At 38.1% G+C, this 23,092-nt stretch overlaps 1 protein-coding gene across 23 annotated transcripts in view; it reads right to left on the reverse strand.

The window, feature by feature from the left end:
* Positions 1-23,092, reverse strand: part of SYNJ1 (synaptojanin 1) — a 71,835-nt gene that overhangs the window by 45,786 nt on the left and 2,957 nt on the right. For all 23 annotated transcript variants that reach the window (XM_068912374.1, XM_068912468.1, XM_068912452.1 and 20 more), the window contains exons 3-10: positions 11,492-11,578; positions 10,834-11,101; positions 8,328-8,553; positions 6,873-6,956; positions 6,159-6,220; positions 5,471-5,567; positions 4,045-4,214; positions 1,295-1,376 (exon numbers count right to left, since the gene is read on the reverse strand). In XM_068912374.1, the coding sequence (XP_068768475.1) occupies positions 1,295-1,376; positions 4,045-4,214; positions 5,471-5,567; positions 6,159-6,220; positions 6,873-6,956; positions 8,328-8,553; positions 10,834-11,101; positions 11,492-11,578 (1,076 nt within the window). The remainder of the gene's footprint in view (positions 1-1,294; positions 1,377-4,044; positions 4,215-5,470; positions 5,568-6,158; positions 6,221-6,872; positions 6,957-8,327; positions 8,554-10,833; positions 11,102-11,491; positions 11,579-23,092) is intronic.

A 23,092-nucleotide genomic window follows, 5' to 3' on the forward strand; every position in this document is an offset into this window, starting at 1 on the left:
ACTCTCAGCTACTCTTTTCCAGCTACAGTGAAATAAAGAAGTGACTAAAAATTCTAAATCTCGTACAAATGAATATAATTAGCAGGTACTAAGAGATGTGAGTTTTTTTCTGAATGGTGGGAATTAAAAGGTGTAATCCCTGTGGTACATACAGAGCTGAAATACTGAAAAAAAACCTTTCTCTCTCTCAAACTGTGTTTGCATCTGCTCTTGCACGTATTGATGTTGAATATTAGGACAAAAAAAATTTAGAGTATTTGCATAAGCATAAACAGCTCAGTATTTCATTTCACTAAAACATCGTTGAACTGGCAACAGTGTTCAATAGGTAAATGCAGTAGCAAAACACTACATATTCCAGAGCAAGAAACGTGTTTGTTCCGCAGCCAATGGATTTTGCAGTTCTATCAGAAATTCTTCACATAGATGTTAAAACAAGAGAGTTTTAATTTAAATAAAATTCAGAACAATAACAAAAAGATAATCGTTTTACTTAGTTTAATTTTACAGCACTCACAACTTTGCATTTTTAAATATTTTACAAATTTTATCTTTAGGAGTCAAACTTAATTTATTAAGATGAGTCGAGCCGTCAAAATTTTTTGAGAGCTTTTCTTTCAGGCTGCCTGAAAAACCTGTACCATGTTACTCCATCAATTCCAATCAGGTTCATATGTTCAAGCTCTGTCGTATAAGCCAGCAGGCTAGAAGCTTTGTTTCAAATGCAAGCTGATGCTCTGAAGAACCACCCTGCAGGTGGACTGAACTGCATGGTTAATTTCCAAGTACAGAATTTGAGTGTGGTCAAAGCCAAAACCCACAAATCATCTCATAAAGAATTCACAGCACAACGCTGTGAAAACGTGAACAGACTGCACTGGCAGATACTGAGAACTGTAACACTACTACATGATGAGGAACTTCATCTAAAGGAGTTACTGACAATGCAAGCGTTTTTGTGAAGGACACCACCACTGCTACTTCCTCTGGAATTGCAAGCCTGAACCTTACAGACAGAAGAAACTGATACCTTAAAAACGATGAAACATTTTTAATAACGTTACATGACTACTGTGTAACTGTAACTACTACTACACAGCCTCTGCTCTCCAAACTACCAAGATTTAGTCGCCCACTGAATGAACAGTATCATGCTATAAATCACACTACCATCTACGATACATTTTAATTCATCTTTCATATGGTAGATAATGCTAATTTTACAATTGAACTACTACAGAAATATCAGGAACAGTCCAGATTCTCTGTCTGGAAACCCATGTTATTTTCCTACCTCTAAGCCAAAGAAAGCCTGCACGCTGTTTGTTCTATCCAGACAGTCCAAGCAATTTGTTCTGACAGTACCACTTTGAGATCTGTGCCAAGTACAACGAGAGAGAGAGAGAGAGAGAGAGAGAGAGAGAAAACAACTAAAGTAACTCATTTAACAAACATATCATCAACAAAGGCAGGGACATCAAGATCTGAACCAGAACAGTAAACTAGGGTACTGTCACTGCAATGTTACTGTCATCATAAATATGTTTATAAATGCATCAGCAATGGAGGGTTAGCTCCACTAGCAGCAGGGAATTTAGGAACCATGTTCACTCTACAAAACTAATTCATTTTCTGTAACAAAGCCAGTCTCTCTTCAGTATTTTGGGATTTTTCCTTCTTTGCTACATTAAAGCATTATGCAGGACTACGCATTCTTTTCAAACAATCCAACTAACACATTTTCCAAGCATTTCAGAGGCACTAACTCTTAGTTAAAACAAAAAATGAAGAAAAAAAATATTAGAACAGTTCTTTGATTTGTTTAACCAAACTACAAGTTACAAGAATTTTTGATAAAGCCAATGAAGCCAATTTTAACCCCTTGTTACTTCTCTTTCATTCCCGAATAAAAATGAAAAAATAAGCCTCTTCCCCCTAATCTGACAGATGCTTAGGCATCTTAACTCTTAACTGCTCCCCTTTCTTTGAAAGAAGCCCATTAATTCATGTTAAAAAGCCACCAGAATAATTGCATTAGCCAATTGCCATCTTCTCTTTGCCTACCCATGAAGATAAACCTTTGATGGCTCTTCCAGTGATTCACAGTTTTTCTGTTTTTCAACATTCCCACTACATGCTTTGTCCAATTAAGTTAGTAGAGTTTCCTCACATTCATGCTACTTGAAGGTCTAATCAAAAAGTGTGGGAGGTTTTGAAGAATGTTCTCAAGATGATTTTGAAGAATCTTCCTCCAATATTATCTCTGTCTTTGATTTGAAACACAAAGCAACTTGCTATCCATATTAGAAGAAAAACTGACATTCTTCAAGAGAGATGTACTGCAAACTTACAAAAATTGTCACCAGACCTTTTATTAATGCAATTCCTAAAGCCATCACAAGTCACAGCCTATTTTGCTTTAGCTCTGTTGTCAGTCTTTTTGACGAGCGATGATATTATTTGAATCTGTCAAGACCAAAAGCTATACTCCCATCACAAAGCGTCACAGCACTTTCAAAGCTTTTGCAGAACAGTCAGTGAGGTCTTGAGGTAAAGCTGGGAGTGTGCATCTCCTTCCACCAGATCCATTCTTACTTGGGTCTAGCTAAGGCCTGCCCCGGGGGGCCTTAACCCGCAGCTAGCACACAGAGAGGCACTGCAGCCCTCCTCTCCTCTCCTACTCCACCTGAAGATGAAGCTGGGCCTTGGCACAGTCTCCTCGCTCAGTAATTCTCTTCCTCATGGAAAACCCCTCTCAGCACCTTTGCTCTGGTGCTAGTTAAGAGGAGGAAGAGTGTGAGAGGGAAAAGAGCCTCTGCCTACTAAGAGAATTCTGCCTGTTTCTAGGCTTCCTTCCCTCTCCCTGGCGAGGTGAACATAGTCTTTGCTCTAGATGGAGGTATGGGAAAAATGGGGACAGAACAACGATGAAGCAGGACCAGGCAACACAGAGCAGATTACAAAACAGCTACCACAGTCCCCTCCAGAGCCCCAAAATTGCAGCATCAAGCTAATTTACAATTGCAATGGCACTGGTGAACGTCCATCTCTAATTTCATTACTTCCAAAAGTAATATACAACATTTTTTTCTCTAATAAAAACTTAGAACTAAAAATATTTTTGTGCAATTGGAATTGTGCGACTTAAACCATACATCAGCTGCTAAAAATACATCTGTCTAAACTGCGTTTGTCTTGTCTTCCACTACGAGTTGTATCAGAATAAGTAGTTACTTTGGCAATACTTTTTACATGAGTTACAGAAAGTGCAGCCTGCTGACCAAAATTAATAAATAAATCTTGTCTACAAGGCCAATGAACAACCGCTTATTGTCTCACCAGGGCATTTCAAAATACATTTTTTGCGTATACATCCCATTACGATGATTCCCTGTTTAATCCTAATTCTCTTCAATGGCAAAATCTTTATTTTAAAGACCCTGGAAGCCATCTACATTTGAAGAAAATCTTACACTACTAAGGTATTACTACTCATTACTGTAGATTTTAACACATACCACTACTGAGAATCATTCATATTTTGCAGAGAGCTGTACCTGTCAAACGGTGAAAACAGGGGCCAGCAAATTTAGGAAAACAGATTACGCTGAATGTCAGCATTTACAGCAAATACAAAATGGTATGCTCCATCACCAAGGAAAATATGAATAATTTTATACAGGAAGAGGGAGAAAATAATTTATTTTTCTATCTAATGTGAGTGTACCCAACAACAAGGGAAACTGCCCATTTTCACCAAAACGGTGAGTTCAAAGGTTTGGAAATTAAGTCATTCCCATCGATGTCTTGAGACTTCTTACAAGAAGATTTTCAGAGTACATCCAAAACAAGGCAAAATTTATTACAGTAAAATGATAAGTGATTCATATTTCAGTTGCCGAGCATCATCTTGGATGCAATAAAAATATATTAACAGAAATAACTAGAAGTATTTTTTTTCCTCTTATCTTCTTGTCAAGGGGTGAAAAGCACCCCAGAATCATTACTTAATCCGAGGAAGTCACAGAAGTTATGCAAACAAACCTTTTAACTTCCTTTCCATCAAAATAAAAAAATCCACATTCAAAGAACTTCTGGACTTGAGGTTTAAGCACACTGTGTAATTTTTCTGCCTTTCCACCTTTAACCATTTGATGATAGTCAAAGTTCACCATTTTGATATCAGCTGAATGTTCAGATGCTTTCAGGTGGCTCTGATAATATAAAAAGAGAGGGAAAAGGTATAAATATACCAATAGATGAACTATTTAGAGTAGTATAAGCTAAATAAGGTGCAACAAATATTTTTTAAAGCCATTTTATTAGCGATCTTGATTATTACATGCTTTCTCTCTTAGGTAAAAATTAAATCATTTTTTCACTACAGTTCAACAAATCACCTTAACACTCAGAACTGATTAATATTAATATTTTGCCCATGTTTTTTTTTCTTTTCTTGCCATAATCAAGAAAATTTCTTCCCTACTATACTAAGCTTACCAAGGCGGTATTTATATGAAAACCTCTTCCATTGTCAAAATGCTTCACTTTGCAAAGAGCTGTACGAATTGAAGATTCCTTTCACTAACAGTCACCACCATCTCTGACATACCCGTCAGCAATGGGGACTGAGTAAATCCGCCATAAACCACTACAGACAAAACCAAATAAATTATTTAGGTTGCTGTAGATGAAGGTTGAGCTAAATTTCCCCTAACATTCCCCAAAAATTCTTGAGGAGCTCACGCTGTCTCTGTCGGCAGAGCTGTGAGCTGTACTGGGCATTAATAAACATCTAGGAACGATAACGTCAGGAAAGGGGAAAAAGGAAAGGGAAAGAACACACGACTATTGACATATTTCTTCATTTCAAATAGAACTTCTCAAATTGTCAGCATTCATGGGCCACAATAGGACAGCTACTTTTAACCTACTTAGGAAGAATTTGTGCAAATGGCCAGTTATAGTTAACATCATCTGAACAAGCATTTAAACCTAACCATGAAGCAGCTTTTAAGCGTAAATTGCTGGATGCATTTTTGATTTTTTTTTTTTTTAATACTAAGGAAGACATCCAGGAATTCCGAGGGAAAGTTTAAAAAATAACCCAGAGTATTAAATAGCACAAATATCATTTATCTATTCACTAATGTTAAAGTGTAAAATCTGTTTCCTTTATAAATAAGGCGCTAATAAGCATGAAGTATGAAAATAACTGAGAAACTTTCAACAGCGCCTATGTTGCTGTTAAAACTTTTCAGGAAACTAACCAACACAAAAATTATCAAAGACTAATTGCAAATACAGCTTTTAAAAATTCATTTCATGTTATGCATCTTAAGCAGTGCTTTGACAATAAATACAATTTTAACTACAAGCAGCAGTCTCATTTCTGGAAGGCTACATAAAAGCTTCAGAATCAACAGGTGAATTCCAAACATACACACAGCGTGAGAACTGTCATAATTACCTGGAAAGCTTTGCTGAGCATGTGCTCCCCTTCTTTTGCCCCAAGTAAATTTACAATAATTTGCTTGCCATATAAATTTTTAAGTGTTCTGAAATGCCTGTTAATAGAAGAAAAAATTCCACATTTCATATTCTGGCATGGAGAAAATTAACATGAACACCTGGAACACTTACTGAGGCACTAAAGAAATGTGCTGGGTACTCTTAATAACTGCAGCAAGCCTTTTACTATGTCATGTCAAACAAAATAATATAACTGAGTAATAGCACACAACAGTTGACTGCCATTTAATTAGCAGAATAGCACTAAAAATGCTGCTTAACGCAATACATTTTGTTAAAAGCATAAGGTTGTGAGGTTAAAGTGTGTCATCACAGGCGTGAAATCAAAATATACATTTCCACTCTTAAATAGTAGCTGACAAATACAGATTATTTGATGCAAACAAAATGTTTGTTGTCAGTTTAGCAAAATATTTTAAATTTTCTTTGAACTTTTCAACAAAACACTCAAGAGCACAAGTAATCCTGCAGAACTTTGAAAAAACTGTCCAGGCAGTCCCCTGCTTTGCTGAATCACATTTTTGTACAGGAAAAGCCTCCCGTTTGGAATAATATATCCTATCACATAGAGACATCATCTATCAGTGATTTGCAGTGCGTTAAGAAAATTCAAGCCATCACTTCACCTGTCAAAAGCCGGTGCATTCGCCTCAAAACCCCTTGACATTCTGACACGATGGGATCCCACCTATGACATTAAGATTACATTAAATTATTTGGCTTAATTCATTTGACTAATTGCTCTTCAAAGACCTCTATTAATCCTAAATGTGGCCTAAAAACCCATTTCACTTCCTAAACGAAATCCTAAAAATCTATTTTGCTTCCTAAGGAATGCCCTCTTTTTATTGGCTTGACTTAAATCCCTCTTCCTTTTTCTGAAAAATACTTTTTTGATTTAATGTATTTAGTTACGCAATCTAATTATTTTGTGTTTTTGGTAAAAGGTATGTAAATGCTTCAGTGGTTCTACTGCAATATGCTTGTATGTCTAGTTTAAAGAACCTAAAGTCTGTGTGAGGCATGAACTTCTCAAATCCTTTTTAATGGTAGCAGATGCTGACACAATCCCCCTTCCAAGAAAACTGGGATGTAATTATATTACTCAGAAATTCTAAGACAAAACATCCAGAAGTAATGGACAGAGAGCACATTCAACTGTTGCACAAAACAGTATTCAAGAGTAGCAGGCCTGAGCAGTTAACAATAGGACCAACTTGCTACCAAAGGACAATCTCATCCAGGTAAGTAACAGTGCAGAAGAGCCTAAAGGCTACCGTAAGATATTTAAGAACCACAAATAAGAATTTTCTGTATATTTACATCTATTTCCTGCTTACCTGCAGGCCTGGCTGTTCCCAAAATAATGGAACAGATCCTCGAATCTGTATGAAAGATGACACAGAATCATCTAAAAATATCACCTGTAGAGAAAAAAAGAAAACCCATACTCTTAGTAAGTATCAGAGAGTGAAACAAGGTTTTAGGTTTTTAACCTCAGCTAAACATCTAATAAATACAGTAATATTTACACGATGCATATTCCACAGTAAAAGCTAAAATACCTGTTCTCTTCCTCACACTTTTTTGTCCCCCTAAGGAATAATGACTCACGACGTCCGAGAAAAAACTACAAGCTTTATTATTTGGGCCTGAATGGCTTCTGTGCTAAGAACAACTGTTTTAAGGAGTTGGCAAGACCTTCTTATAGATCTTCTGCTTCTTATATCACAAGCCCCAGGACAGTTGAACTATAAACAGAGATTATCCAAAATGTTGAAATTAGTGACACAGCTTCAGAAATGAAAGACTGAAGGAAATAAGAAAGAAGTGAGCTGGGTCTGTGAAGGGGTTAACAGGGCCTATGCTTGAGACGTACACAAAAGGGACCAATGCACAGAAAACAACAACGCAGCCTACTCAGAACACAGGTACAGATTTCATTTACCAGAATCCAAAATGCAGCTGCCTATTAGGTATACAGGAAAAGAAACTTTAAGGGGCATGATACGTCACAGGCACCTCAGTAACGTTAGCCTGACAGGAAACTTGGATGGAGAAACCATAACAACAGTGTTCTGTCTAGACTCCTGAAAATTGGTGTATATGAACAGACCCCTACCTGGATAAAATCCCACTGAAGTCACCCAGGCTTTGCAAAGACTCAGTGAGTTACCCAAACATACCCACTTGCAAGAATATAGCTGCAAGAACAAATCTCGGTAACTAGGTTATCATAAGAAGCGAGCAAAGAAAGGGCAGCAACAATTAATAGCTTCTGGCATTTCTGTATAGTAAGGGCAAGGATATACAATCAAATGCAGCAAAATTGCAGTGGCTTTAAAAACTACCTTTCAGCTGAGCCATATTAAGTAACCAGAGGAACACTCTTAGCTTATCCCAACTGCAAGGTAACATGCATTAGCCAAAATCTCTTCTGCTAATGTTTCTAAGATCTTTTACTTACAATCAGCTCTGGCTAAAAGGAGTACACAGTCACCTACAGTTCAGGCTAAAAGCAAGTACAGTCACCTAGAGCAATTCAGCTAATAGGTAACAACTTGTTAAGCCACCATGACTCAGACCCTTTTGTGCCCTCACCCTAAGTTACACGGAAAATCAACAACATCAAATTATATAACCTACTTAGATTCCACATTTAGCAGCAAAGGGACTATTCTATGTTGGTTATGGCTTTGACCCATGACCTGTTGATTTAGGGCAAAAAACTATCCACATACTCTTGTTTATATTGAGTTTATCAGCCAAGCAATGTGGACTCCAGTGTAACATACCTGCTCTGTTTCAACAAAATTAGCAACATGACCATCATCGTTTGTTCCTCGGACATTAAACCTGGTCCCAGCCCGTTCACAGCTTAGTCGTGAAATAAGACAAGCTTTTGCCTGCTTGTGAGCTGCGTAAATTGTCCTTATCTCCACCCCGCCACACATGAGACGTAATAACCAGTCATCACAATTCACGCCATAGTGCTTCAGATGTAAATGCAGTGATTGGTTCCTATCAGCAAAAACAAACAAAAAAATTACTTGAAGGAAATAAAGCACAGCTCAATTTGTCAAGCTAGCTACTAACTTCTTATACCCACCACTACAAATAAGAAAAGGAAAACATGCATGTCAGTGTTTTATGACAAAACTCTTATTTAAACATACTTGAAATAGCATAGATTACAAGAGAATAGCTTAGTTTGCACAGTAAGAACATGGGGTGTCGCCATGAATTTTAATGATCTTAAAAGACAACCCGTATAGACTCTGTTCTTTACCCAGCAAAAAGCAATACTCCAAGCTTGTTTGTATTTCTCCACTCAGGTCTCGCTTTGATAAGCCACCGATTACACACTCTAGAAAAATAAAGCCACACTTATCAGTGACTCCTCTTGCACAGACAAGCTTCCAGGAACGCATTCATAACCAATTGATTTTCAAATTTCTACAAATACCAGTTTCATGGTTAAGTGCTGGTACTTTATATACCGCATATAAACTATTCGAGTACTCGTCACTGCTCAAATGAAAGAAAGATCCGCAAACTGGATATACCTGTGAATTAACTAGTACCAATTAACACCGTAGTCAGTAAGATTAAAGTTTGGGTTTCACGAGATTTTTTTAAACTCACTCTACTTCTTGCTCGCCTTCTGATCTATGGAAATGTTCATGTATTTAAAAAGGAAGTAAAGTTTTCTGTAGAGCAAAGGAAAGTAAACTCTAGCATGACATCTGGTTTTGTCATTGCCCATAGAATTCTATCACAATTGCAAATAACATATTTAATCTAAAGGTTGAAGGTATTAATTTTGATCGTGGCCTTTTCATTCTAAACTTCTGATTAAAAAAAAAAAAATTACATCTGCAACTTACCAAAAGACCTCACCTGCTTTAAAAATATTCATTTATGACGATTCAAATCCTGTGGATCAAGTATGCACTAATTTTACAGAAAAGTACACAGATACATTACAATCCAAGACTGAAAAAGCAAACAGTAATCTTCCCTAGGCAATCTGAAAATAGAACTTTTCGACAGAAAAAGCCGAAGCAAGATTACTGAAATACCTAAGCAGAATACTTTCTGTTATTGACTTCTAGTGTTTATATGTCTCGATGTTGGAATCTGGGACACTTCCTCCTCCTGTTAGGACTGATCCTTTCTGAACAAAAGCCAGGTCACTTAAAAGTTTTAGGACATGGGACAAAACGTAAGGCCCAGCTGATCTGAACAGGATCAGCGGGCACCATCATTTTAAGCCTTGAAATAGATCCATCCATGGAGCCCAGTCTTTTTCCAGAAGCAAAGAGAGAGGCCAATAGGTAAGTTCTTAGCCAGAACTCCTCTAAATCCACATCACAGTAGAAATGTCTCTGAAGACCAGACCTTCCTTTCTGTCTTGACATACATACTTAGCCTTATATGGCAATCTGATCCTACATTCTGTTTGACCAAAATAGTGGCAAATGGTCAACAGGGATGAATCTCAGAGCTGTTTTGGTGTCCTGTATATTGGACAGCAGAGAGGAGAACAGCTAGCTCTTCACCCGTTCAAACAAGGTACTCTCAAGACTTCAGAATCTTCCCAAGGGTCACAGACACGTATCAGGTTTTTAACAAAGGCTGACACCATGGAAGCAGAATTTGTTCACCTCTCCTAAATGACAGTATGTATCACTGACGTTATTTAAGCTGCCTATTGGCAGAAACAGCAGTATTTCTCTGTGGGAAAACCTATATTTTATTCAAAAATATTTTGTAAAGAGAGTGTAATTTTCTATGTAATAAAACTTCAAGTCCTTTGATATGTTAGAGAACCCATTTGAAAACTTTTTATAAACACCACACTGCTTTAGAATCCAGAATGCTCAGATGATTTAAAATTTCCTTTAAAACCCCAACACTACACTCATTTCCTTTAAATATTTCACACGTTTTATGAAGAATTAAAAGACACAAAAGCTGAAACACAACGTTATAACAACTGTTCAGATCAAAGTATATCACAAGCAGCAAAAGCCTGTTTCTTCCAATAAAGAAAGTGGTCCTGAAAATGTTATATAATTACAATCAAATTTTGCCTTAGATAAAATAAACCTTAGATTAAATTCTTAGATTAAATAATTCTTAGAGTTATAAGAACGCAATTCCAGCTAATCATCATCTGTAGGACAAAGATGTACATTTAAGAGCTAAAAAAGACAAGGATCAAAACCTGCCATAGATTAGTTTGTACAGGCATGTACTGTTTTATATCATGTCTGATAAAACACATTGTGCACTCACCAGAAAAACCTATTGTCAGTGGTGTGCTCTTGCATGCTGCGGTGAGCATTGAGACTAAGATCTAAGCTGACACCAGTTGCAGACCATGCAAAATAGAAGTTTCCTGAGTTCAAAACTTTGCGCACTTCTGAAATACGATCCTCATCTGCTGGATCAGTTCGTAATGATATGAATTCGGTGGAAGTGACTCGAAAAACTTCAGAATCCTGAATCTTTCCCACAGACATGCATCCAGTTACTAGAACCAGATAATGTAACAATGTGTCTCCTGTAAAACCAGAAAAGGCACAGGTAACGGAATAAATCTTAGCAGAATGTGATGTATTTATATTCTTAAATGCACACGACCAGACCCCAATTAGGCCAAAACAGGTGCAAGCGGAACCAACACCAAGAAGCCATTCTCAAATTCAGCAGAAGTACGGAGATACAAACAGAAGAAACCACATTGAAAGTAATTCTGAAAATGGAAGTTATTTTTGTCTACGCCCACATTTCTGGCAGTGCTCCAAACTTGCAAGTTACTCTACAAAGATGGAAAACAAAAATAAGAAAGGAACACGGTTTCTGTCTGAGGATTCTGTGCTGTGCAGTTTTACAGGAGAACCAGGATTTTCTTCCACAATTTAAAAAGTAAAATTTTAAATAGTTTACTCACCAAGGTTTAGTCTTAATACACCCAAGAGCCCATATGCATCCATTACTTTGGAGTAGGTACTCTTGATTGTATCTTTCTCTGCAGATGCTATGAGAGAAAACGGAGGAGCTTATGATGGAAAAGACCGTACACTATAACAGGAAAAATGAGGCCACTCTAAAAAGAAAATTCAAGAGACTACAGCAACAGTGCTGACGTGAAATTCCTGGAAAGAAACCAAAATGTATTAACATACATAATTTTATAATGGAAAATGAATATTTGATTTTATGACAAAGTAGCATGATGCTACTTTGCATCATTTTGGTTTTAGGCAACAAAAACCAGGACCTAAGTGGTACTAAAGCAGAAAATTGGCATTTTTAACATCATTATCTCCTAATATAAAAAGCACCTAAAACACAGACACATTATTTCCATTAGAAAGCTCTTCTGTAATTAGATAAAATTACAGTAGTGTTAAATGCTGCTTTATTCCAAAAAACATTATCCTTTTTCTCCAAGAATAAAACCATGAAGTGGAGATACTATTTCCATATACCTGAACTGCATTATCACACTGGTAGTTTAACTAGTTTTAGATATATTCCAAGCAAAGCAAAACTCTTTTATGGCTACAAGATAACAGTACTTAAAAGCCATGTCTTAGACAAAGGAAAACACAATTTTCAAAAGCATTTTTGAAAAATTTTAAATGAGTAATATTTTAGAAACAAATAAAATTATATCCACCATTATTCATGTAGCAGGCAGTCGATTTTCATGTACACTCTACAACTTTCATCTGTGCTCAAAACACCAGACGAACAAGCCTGACCGCAAAGCCAGATGACAGGGACGCTGCAGAGCGGAAACGGGATCCCACTTGCCCTGAGCTTTTGTTCATGACTGTGACTGCAACTGAAGTACAAAGACTGACAATTCCAGCTCTGCCACTGGATCCACTGGAATAGCGATTTCTCGGTCACTCAAGATCAGCACTTTCTCCCTCCTCTATCCTAACCTGTTAGTTAATTTTCACTTTGACACTAAAAAACAGGTTAATAATTTGACACAAAGAAAAGTGTAAATTGAAACACGCATTACTCTGGCACTTCGCTGTGCTCTATTTCACATGGGGAAACTGTTCTTGCACATCTTTCTAATGAGCATTCCCTAAGCTCAGCACAGTCCTAGCTGTGCACAAGTCTATGCCATTTGTTCAAATGTTTTCCAGTTCTGTTATTACAGAAGAGGATCAAAGTCTCCAATACTGATGAAGCAGTTAAACTTAACTTCAGCCTGAAATCTAAGCTCATCCAACATTTTATTAAATGCACTTTGAAAAAGCTTCTTTAACTATTCATGCTGATATACCGTGTTCCTGTAATCCAGAAGCTGAAGATAAAAAAAAAAAAAAGATAGCAGCACGATTCTTCCCAAAGTCATCATCCACGATAAGTGTTATGAATCACAGCTAACCTAAACACATTATTTACAGATAGTGATTTTGTCAGCGTTGCCAAACCACATTCTTCTTAACGAGATCACCACTGGCCTGGAAAGAACAACTTCTAAACATCAAAACCTGGTTCTTCCGATCGATTTTCCCAGGAAGCATTTAATGTCAACGCGCTTCTCTAAACTCAGCTTTCTGTAACCAGAAAACTGCCACCTTCTGCCTTCACATTCCAAAGCATTAATGGAAGATAAGATTTTGTTTCAAACGAACGTATTTTTGCAGGATTTTTCTTAATGGTGCCTAGCAGCATTTAATGGCATTTGAAAACAACAGACATTTTCTGTCTTGCGCGGATTTATTTCACTTGTTCCCCTGCAGAGAATGCCTGCTATTCTTCCTAAGCCTTAATAAGTAAATGCTCAAAATAAATTAACCAACTCAGAGTTTGCAGATTCAGATCTAAAAAAAAGGCTACTGCTAGTAAAGCAGCAAAAGGTGGGGAAAATAAACAAAAAATGGAAATCTAAAAACTTATTATGGCTAGTCAATTTTTGTCCTTTTAACCAAACACCAATCAAAAGCATCCAGCTTTCACACCACGTGATACAATTACGCTATATCTAATACAGTGTGAACTATGAACAAAAAGTTAGTCTTTTCCAAAAAGTTAGTTAGCATAAGTATCTCCTGTCTCCTATGTGGACTGCCTAGTGGTGCTAAACTACACTTTTCCTACCTTTTTTGGTGGCTGAACTCCCAATGACAAAATGACAAATGTTCCACCCCCCAGAAGGTTCAGTTCATGCCTCTGGCTTCTGGCCCTTCCTCATCTAGCCCAGATTTCTGTCACAGCCTCCTCAGAATCTGCTTCTAGGTGCAAGGTACATGTAAATGGCCCCGTAACCGGGCAGCTGGCTGCTGAAGAGCTTGGTCACTTCAGCTCTACAGCTTACCTGCAACATGCTCATTCCACCTCCCATGAGGCACATCATGCCTACTGCAAATTATGACTTTATGTTACAGTTAAGCTCATAGTGCAAGTCCTTCTTCATTGAGGAGGCCAGTTTGAACCTAAGAGTCAGTGTTCACAAAATGTGCAAGAATTTTGAGACATTTTCTCTCAATCAACGATGACTGATATTGGCCAATGTAAAAAACCTACTGAAGGGATAAACAAATCGGTATGACACAAGCCTCCTTTCCTTAAGGAACCAGGCTAAAAAGAAAGCAGCAACAAAACTAGCATGAACAGCAGAAAAGATAGCAGCTGAAACTCATCCAAGATAATTCTACAGCACCACACTGCTCTCTTAGCTATCACAGAAGCACCAAGCCCATGCTATGCAGTCATTTTTGGGGTTGTTAACTGCATCAATACTCCACCTGCTATTAGGATAAAGGATAGTAAAGGACTTCCTGTGATCAGGAGTGCTATGGCATGGAGGAAAATTATTTGCATTTTGTGATAATCCAGATGAAATCGGGATCAGGACACAGCTACGCTGTGCTGGTATCGACAGGGGCTCCCAGAGCCAGCAGGGCAGGGCCTCGCAGGCAGGGCCCGTCCCAGTGGGGGCAGCCCCAGCCCTGGGCATCAGGCACCTCCACAGGGCTGTGGCTAGGGCCGGTGGACAGGCACAGCTGTGGTGGGCTGGAGCCCAGCACTGCTGGGACATCAGGAGGCAGGGACCAATGGCCCTGGGCTGGGCGGAAATGGGGGCCTGGTGGAAGCCCAGGACAGCAAGGGATGGGGGGGTGCCCCCAGGGCCCAGAGAGGAACAGGCAGTAATACTATTAGAAGAACATATAAGTGGCTTTAGTGCTCTAGACCGAAAGTCTGGTTAGTTCAGTATTCCATTACCAGTGGTGAAAACACAAAAGGAAAAAAAAAAAACAAAAAACCCTGAGGAACTGCATAAAAATGGGGTAGCTTCCAAACATTTACAAGTTAAGAATTTCCTGAGCTCGTATCTCCATAACTACTAGCCACTGGAATTGCTTGCATTTATAGACGATAAAAAAAAAAAAAAAAAGCAATCCTCCAGCCAGAGTAGATTCAGACTGAAATCCATTATTGACTGCCACTGCACATGAAATTTCCCATTTCTAGAGATACCAAAAACCTAATGAAAAGCTATTTCATTAAAAATCGACATCTGCCACCTTAGCCTTCATGCCAGTGCATACTGTACAGAAACTGTTTTTCTCATAAAAACTAAAGCGGCATGATACTCACACTGCTTAAATTTGTGGGTTTTCATACCACCCAGTACCAAACAGTGTAAAAAATAATGTGCTCTGGAGCTGTTCAGATTCTCCTCATAAATATTACATTTAACAGTTCCTTCTCTACCGATACATTAAGTTTATCTCAGTTCTACAAAGATATATTCTCTCTCTCAATTCTTTCAGCATGCAAGCAACGCCATCAGATAAAGCTGGATACACAAGAGGGCCTGAAATTACAAAAATATGTGGCTGAGGCCAAACTCTCTAATGTCTTATATCTACTGTAGGTCAAGTCAACTTCCAGTTTCCTCCATGACCAGCTGAAGTTATCAACTTACTGAACTGCAGCTTAGAAAAATTAAACCACAGCAAGGCCACGGTAATCCAGATAGAAGGAGAGGGAACATTTCCAAGACCGTTTCCTCATTTCCCCTGTAACAGTCCTAGTGAATGGCAACATCTCTTTTCAGAATGGTAGGCTGGCCTGTGAGAACTCTTCGGACTTTGATTTATGAGCTATCTCAAAAAAATGCAGCTAAGATGAGGACATACTCAGAAAAACATAAGTCTTTGGAATTAATCAACCTGCTTCTAGAGAAACAGACTTTTCTATTTATTCATTTTTAAATAGTTGGAAGTAAGGAGATAAAATGGAGGCTGCCTGAAAAACTATAAAACTGTGTCATTCACCAGGACAAATGAGTTAAGATGCACAACTTTTGAAGAGAGAAATTAGCAGCTGGGATGACAGCTTTCATAGAGTACATTGGAACTAACAGGTTTTAAATTTTAAGGTATAGAGGCCCATAATAAGGGCATTAACCAGTAGGCATAATGCAAGCATACATGTGTCTGTGTATAAAGCTGCATGCAAATATTATGAGGCAGTATTTCTTCTATTATTTTCTGTCAGTTGAGACATTAAGCAGAAAGGAAATTAAAAGCAGCTTCAGCCATTACATCTAATTAGATTCAAGTCGATTCACTTCTAAAACAGAAAAAATGATCTGCTATTTAGCAGTACAAAAAAACCCCACAGCATTTTTAATGCATTCTTGTTGAAACTCATAGGCCTCATTTGTGGAATCAAGAGATGAAGGAGAAAGTAACTTCAAGTCAGTTTTTATTAAAAATTAGTATGTTATAGTATTTAAAAATTGAAATGTCTCACTTGTTCCAAGTTAAATCACAAGTGTGTACCTCTAATATCTCACTTTATCAATCACTGACTATCATGTAAAAGGTGACAAATTATAGAATCACAGAATGGTTGAGGTTGGAAGGGACCTCTGGAGATCATCTAGTCCAACCTCCCTGCTGCTCAAGCAGGGTCCTCTAGAGCATATTACCCAGGATCACATCCCAGACTGCTTTGAGTATCTCCAGGGAAGGAGACTCCCACAACCTCTCTGGGCAACCTGTGCCAGTGCTCTGTCACCCTCACAGCCAAGAAGTTTTTCCTCAGGTTCAGAGGGAACTTCCCACGGTTCAGTTGGTGCCCGTTGCCTCTCGTCCTGTCGCTGGGCACCACAGAGAAGAGACTGGCCTCATCCTCTCGACACTCCCCCTTCAGATACTTGTACACATTGATGAGGTCATCTCTCAGTCTTCTCTTCTCCAGGCTGAAGAGGCCCAGCTCTCTCAGCCTTTCCTCAGAGGAGAGACGCTCCAGTCCCCTCATCATCTTTGTAGCCCTCCGCTGGACTCTGTCCAGGAGCGCCATGTCTCTCTTGTACTGGGGAGCCCAGAATTGGACACAGTACTCCAGGGGAGGCCTCACCAGGGCTGAGTAGAGGCAGAGGATCACCTCCCTCGACCTGCTGGCAACACTCTTCCTCATGCACCCCAGGATATCATTGGGGTTCTTGGCCACCAGGACACACTGCTGCCTCATGCTTAACTTGTTGTCCACCAGGGCTCCCAGGGCCTTCTCCACAGAGCTGCTCTCCAGCAGGTCAGCCCCCAGCCTGTCCTGGTGCCTGGGGTTATTCCTCCCCAGGTGCAGGACCCTGCACTTGCCTATGTTGAACTTCAGGAGGTTCCTCTCCGCCCAACTCTCCAGCCTGTCCAGGTCCCTCTGAACGGCAGCGCAGCCTTCTGGTGTGTCAGCCACTCCTCCCAGTTTAGTATCATCAGCAAACTTGCTGAGGAGGCCCTCTGTCCCTTCATCCTGGTCATCAATGAAGATGTTGAACAGTATTGCTATGATTAAACTATTTTAAAGGGATTATGTGAGCCCTTTTGCTGTTACACAAGTGAAAGACCATTAAAAAACATATTGTCACAATAGTTTGATTTAAAATATATTCTGCTTAATTTCCGATTAAAAACGAGCTTTACAATTTTTACAAGGATTAGAAAAGGAAGATCACATTAGAAGTTATCATTTAGGCTTCCTACAATTCTGTTCACTTCTTAATAGGTTCACAGATGCCATGATGACACATCATGAGCTAGAGGCAACAATTCCCAGCTACAACATGGGACACTGAGATGGGAACAGTGTAAGACATATTCCTGAAATTATGTGTAGTTCCTTCAGAAACAAGACTATTCTCATTTAAGTTAGAAGAGAAACAACTCTTACTGCTTAAACTCTTCAAACTTTTGATACTTTCAGATGTTTAAATCTAAAAGTTGTATGAATTATTTTACATAGCTTGTTTTTGAGCTTTAAAGACTGAGGTCTTGGAGCTTTTTCTCAAATTAGGAAAGTTAAGAAATTTCTTGTATTTAAATCAAAGCCACAGCTTTAATATTACCACACAAGTGAGACATTAAAATCAATTATCAGAGTGGAGTCACCACGTCAGTTTAGGAATCAACCAACTGAAGAACCATCTCTGAGTTACTTTCAATATATATTTTTGTTTAATGATGTGAAGTAACAGATGTACAGAAAACTGGAAGACAGCTATTTAAATCTGTCATAATTCACATGATTTTTACTTTGCATTAATTAGGGTAATTTTGTTTTCATTCTGTTTGCACAGTCTGGATTCATGAAGTATCTTTACTCACTCGACAGAGACATTTAGATGTTACCATAATCTAGAGACATCTTAAGAACGAGGGGAGAAACCTCAAATAGTAAATCACATCTATTGAAAAAAATCAGGTTGTACTTCCAGATGTTAGCAATTACATTTAAATACTACACACCAGTAAAAATACTGTTTGGAACCAAAAAAAAAAAAGTAACAGATGAGCAAATAAAAAGTATGGTTGCTTCAGTACAGTTTTTCAATACCATGTAAATTTACAATCATTACTTCACAAAATGTTTTTTTTTTTCAACTAATGTCACTGAAGAGGGGACAAAAAACAAACCAGGAAATAAAAGCATTAAATAAGCTGATCTACATAAAAGCCTAAAAGTACTTGCTTTTCATTAAATTTGGGTTTTTTTGGCCCAGCTACCTGTTCACAATTGAAAATAAAAGTCAATGGCACTAGTAATCTATAAAGATGTTTTCCAATACTGAATGCTTTAATTAAAGCACAAAAAATATTTCGCATGAAAAAGCCTACTGCTGCAATATTGTCTGTACAAATCAGTTCTTTGCAAATTAATTTGCAAAACAGTGCACAATTATAACTTTCAAATTAAACAGGTGATAGCATGCATAAAAGCTAGCAAATTATTTCAAATTTAGGAATGATAATTAGTTTTTTGAAAATGACGTCTGAGTAACTCCAGACATATGTAAACTGGGCTTCTTAGCAGACACATAATTAGCAAAAGCTATCATTTGAGGGACGTCTAATAAGGCTAAAACAACACCTTTTCTTTCTATGCGGGCACAAGAATGACAGCAAAACGTACTGAATTCAAAAGGGAATGCATAAAGGGAATTATACGCTCCCACTGAAAATCCCTTTTTAAACTCATACAAAGTGCAGGCGTATAGATACAGAATGGTCTTTACTACTGCTGTAATGCTAGCCTACCTAGGATTCTGAAGGGATTTTGGCTGTTGTGAGCAGCCTTCTTTCTCATGTTTCCAGAACTGTGGACCAAGTTCTTCTAGATCCATCATGCCACTGAAAGAGGTAATATTCCTCGCAGACAAGGTTATTGCTTCCACCAATCTGCTGGAAGAATTCTTACTGTAAGCACTGCCTGAACTTCTCAAAATGTGCTAGGCTAGCATACGCGATCTCCTGTTTTGTCTGAAATGCTTGGAAAGTGATCAGCTAAGTCCCTTCACAGCAGATTTGAAAAAAACAGAATTCTGCCTGAATTTACAGGGAAAGGCACCTGAGGACAGGAAGACAGACAATAACCTCTTCCGCCAGCACAGCTGTTCTCAGCAGCCACTGTAGCTGTTGCTTCCCTGGAGCTTCTGAAGTGTTTTAAGGATACTGTTTAAATGGAAGGCGTAGCCCGGAAGATGACACTTTGTCAAGACAGTAATAACTAAGGGAGGGTGAAATTGCTGTTTGCCATCACATCCTAGTCCTTTCATATTGCTATATGTGATTGGCTTCAGATGACTGAAATATTACATCATAATACATTCAAATTTTTTCCTACCACAGCCTGTATTTGACCTTTCCTCTTTCATATAAGATCTCTTTCCAGAGGATAGATGATCACTTGAAGAGTTTTAACTCTTAATGTTATTATAAATCTCTCTGGAAATGTACATAAACAGGAAAGCATTTATACTAAACTTAAGTCCATCTGAAAAATGGCATGTACAATTTTTTATTTTTATTTTTTAAATCTTCTTCCCCTGTTAAGGGGGATGGAATTCCACTCAAAATTCAGGATGAAAATTATTTCACCAAAGACTTCAGACAGTGGTGGGTTAGTAATGGTTGCAGCAAGCAGCACTGAAGAAAAGAATTCTTGTTGCAAATGTACCTTCCTTAATGATGTATATAGAGCACGTGCTCAGCAAATATATCTGTCAGTATGTTTCTTTTTTGGGAATCTAGCTTTCTTACAGTATGAAAGGCTCTTGCAAAATGAAGATATAGATAGTTTGGATAAATGTAGCATATCTGCTATTTTTTTTTCCAGCATGCAGTGCTGAAGAATTTTCATTTTAAAATAATTTATTTATAAGTGGAGTGTGCATGGGTGATAGAGCAGTGTTGCTAAAATTCACTACAGTTCCAGGACATCTGCTGCACATGTACGTTATTATCCAGTTGTCGCCTAACTGCTCTTACTTTATCTAGCTCTACAGAAAGCTCAGGGCAGGCACAGTGCCTCTTCCTGTTCACACCTGCTCTCTTCTCAGCTTTGACATAAGACTGAAGTCCAAGGAGATGCATGAAGCTCCAGCTCTCTTCACTAAGGCCCCAGTGTTTTGCAAGATGACAGAACCTTCTCCTTTACTCACTGCAGGCGATAGGAGTAAAGACAGCTTCCCACTCATTTCATTATGACTCACCAGAGAGGCACAGGGAGAGAGAACATCCTCCTGTTCAGTCAATGAATTGTTTGAAGGTAGAGATACTTCATTATAAACTATTTCAAAAAACCATACTGTACACTTTATATGCTAAATAAAAATATAGATCTGTGACATCCTGTAGCTAAAGTCTAAACAAAGATGCAATAAAGCAGCTGATATTTAAAAATAAATGCTCTTACAAGGCCTTGAGAAGTATTTTGGCAAGATCCCTTCAGACTTCAATATCTTGGCTAACCCAACATTGGGCTGATAAGAGCAGTAATAAATATGCAAAGGCAAGTGAAGTGTTTCTCAGATATGCAAGCAGAACAGAAAACACTTCCAACAGAAGAACGGCTTGGACTGCTTCCATCTTAGGACTGAATGGTTACGCAACAATAACTACTATGAACTATCCCTTCCATCCTCTTCCTTCCTTCCTTCCATTCTACTTGGTTGACTTGAATAACACATTCAGTGCAAATACAATATACACTGAACATCACACAGTATATGATCTGTATAGAATTTCATACATAGACCCAGTTAAAACCTTGGAATCATCCTGCAACGCTTCATTGAAGGTAAAGGGGATGAAGGTTAATAGTGTTATCCTTCCCTCAGCAAAGCAACAGATGGACTTCCTTTAAGATGACATTTAAAGGATCAGTAAGCCTTCAGCAGTCCTTTCTCTCAGTCCAGTTCAAATCCAAAATTCTGTATATGCATACCGCAAAAGATGTAGTTCGCTAAGGCTCTCAGAACTAACCATATGAATTGCTTTTAGTGCTAAAGTGTATTTCATTAGCATATGCAATGTGTTATGCTTGCTACATAAACCTAAAAGTTATGATTGGGCATAAGGCTAAACACCTTAATTTTATGTTCAGTATTTATTAACATATTTTGAAAATTACTTAACAGCTTGAGATGAGTACTGTCAGCTTTTGTTGACCCTAAAAAGTATTACCACGGTCAACAAAAAATATAGCACGTGTCTGTAATACTCTGCAATGATACTGTACTGAATTTGAACACACTTCATTTGGCCACCTTTCTATCTATTTAGACAGATTTTACAACCATCTTGAGGATTTTCCCAAAGGGCCAGTCTTTCATTAACTTTGGCTTTGAAGTTAGGTTTGTACAAATATTCAGAAGTTTGTCAGGCTTGACTAGAATCTTCCGACAGGTTTCTGTGGCATGACCAAAGAGACGAAGAAGTAGCAGTTTACAAAACATCCCCAAGCACTAATAATTGTACTTCTTTAATATGTATTAAAAGGAATATATTTCAGGAGCTAATAGCAAGCAGAAGAAAACCACCTGAGCAAGTGGACTCTACCCTTCTTCTGTCAGTTCAAGATGACTTGAGAGTGATGAATGATCTTTCAACCATAAAAAAAACAAAACAAAACATATGATTCAGTGCCTAAAGAGTTTATGTGCAAACAAGAAATTAAAGCAAATCAACACAAGTTAATACGCATTAGGAAAATAAGCTCATTCACCAGATGGAAAGAGAGAAGCAGTTTACAAGTTCAGGTTACAATATTCGGGAAAACTAGTTACAGTTAAGTATAAATATTTATCAAGTTGTAACATGCCAATTAAAACACTAAGGACAAACACACTGTTAACTAGTAGAGGAGAGAGACTGGAGACCTTCCTCAGGGTTCCCGTTCCTCTGTCTGATACCAATACAAGGCACAGAAGAGGGCCAGAACTTCAGTATGGTTACAGATTTCGAATTTTTAGAGAATCTTCACCAAGGTACCACCAGCGATATAAGTCATACTATAAGAAGTGAAACTTGCTTTCTTTATTGAGCCTAACTTTCAGGAATAAGTTATTTTCAACATATTGCTCTCTAATGAACTTAAACATCTGCACTAATTATTGACTACATGTTAAAAACCAATACTCCAAAATTCTTCGGAACACTCTTCCCTTGTTTCACTACAACCGTTCACTAGTCTTATGACTGGACACTTACTCACAACCCAGTGCCCACTACACAATGTCTTTAAAATAACGCTGGCAATGTCAACAAGATATGCCACAAAAAGCAGCTGTAACAGGAAAAAACAATCCTCAAAATGGTGTGTCCCATCACTAGGCCTCTAACAGTTAGTCACAGTTAGTCCAAATCACACATTAACTAAGATGCAGATTAAGCGGTATGCTAGAGAGCATTTGCTTGTAATAGCCTGTCCACTACAAATGACTCTATAGCCTGACTTCTTAAGCACCTTACAAAGGACACAGGGAGAATCACATGCCTCAGAAAAGACTATGCCATAGCCAAGGAGCACATTCACGTCTACAAGAGCCAACAGCAAATACCGAAGAAAGGAAATGTAGCTTGAATCCCACTCTTCTTTGGAACTCACGTTTCTTACCGAGTCTTGTAAGAGTAGTTGGGCAGCAGGTTAGGCACTCACACATGAAATAGGGAAATCTATGATCAATCCCTGCTGTCAGAACTGTTACATTTACATGCACTAATAAATGTTCCTGTTT

Source organism: Struthio camelus, chromosome 1 (genome assembly GCF_040807025.1).
Source record: "Struthio camelus isolate bStrCam1 chromosome 1, bStrCam1.hap1, whole genome shotgun sequence".
Lineage (NCBI taxonomy): Eukaryota > Metazoa > Chordata > Aves > Struthioniformes > Struthionidae > Struthio > Struthio camelus.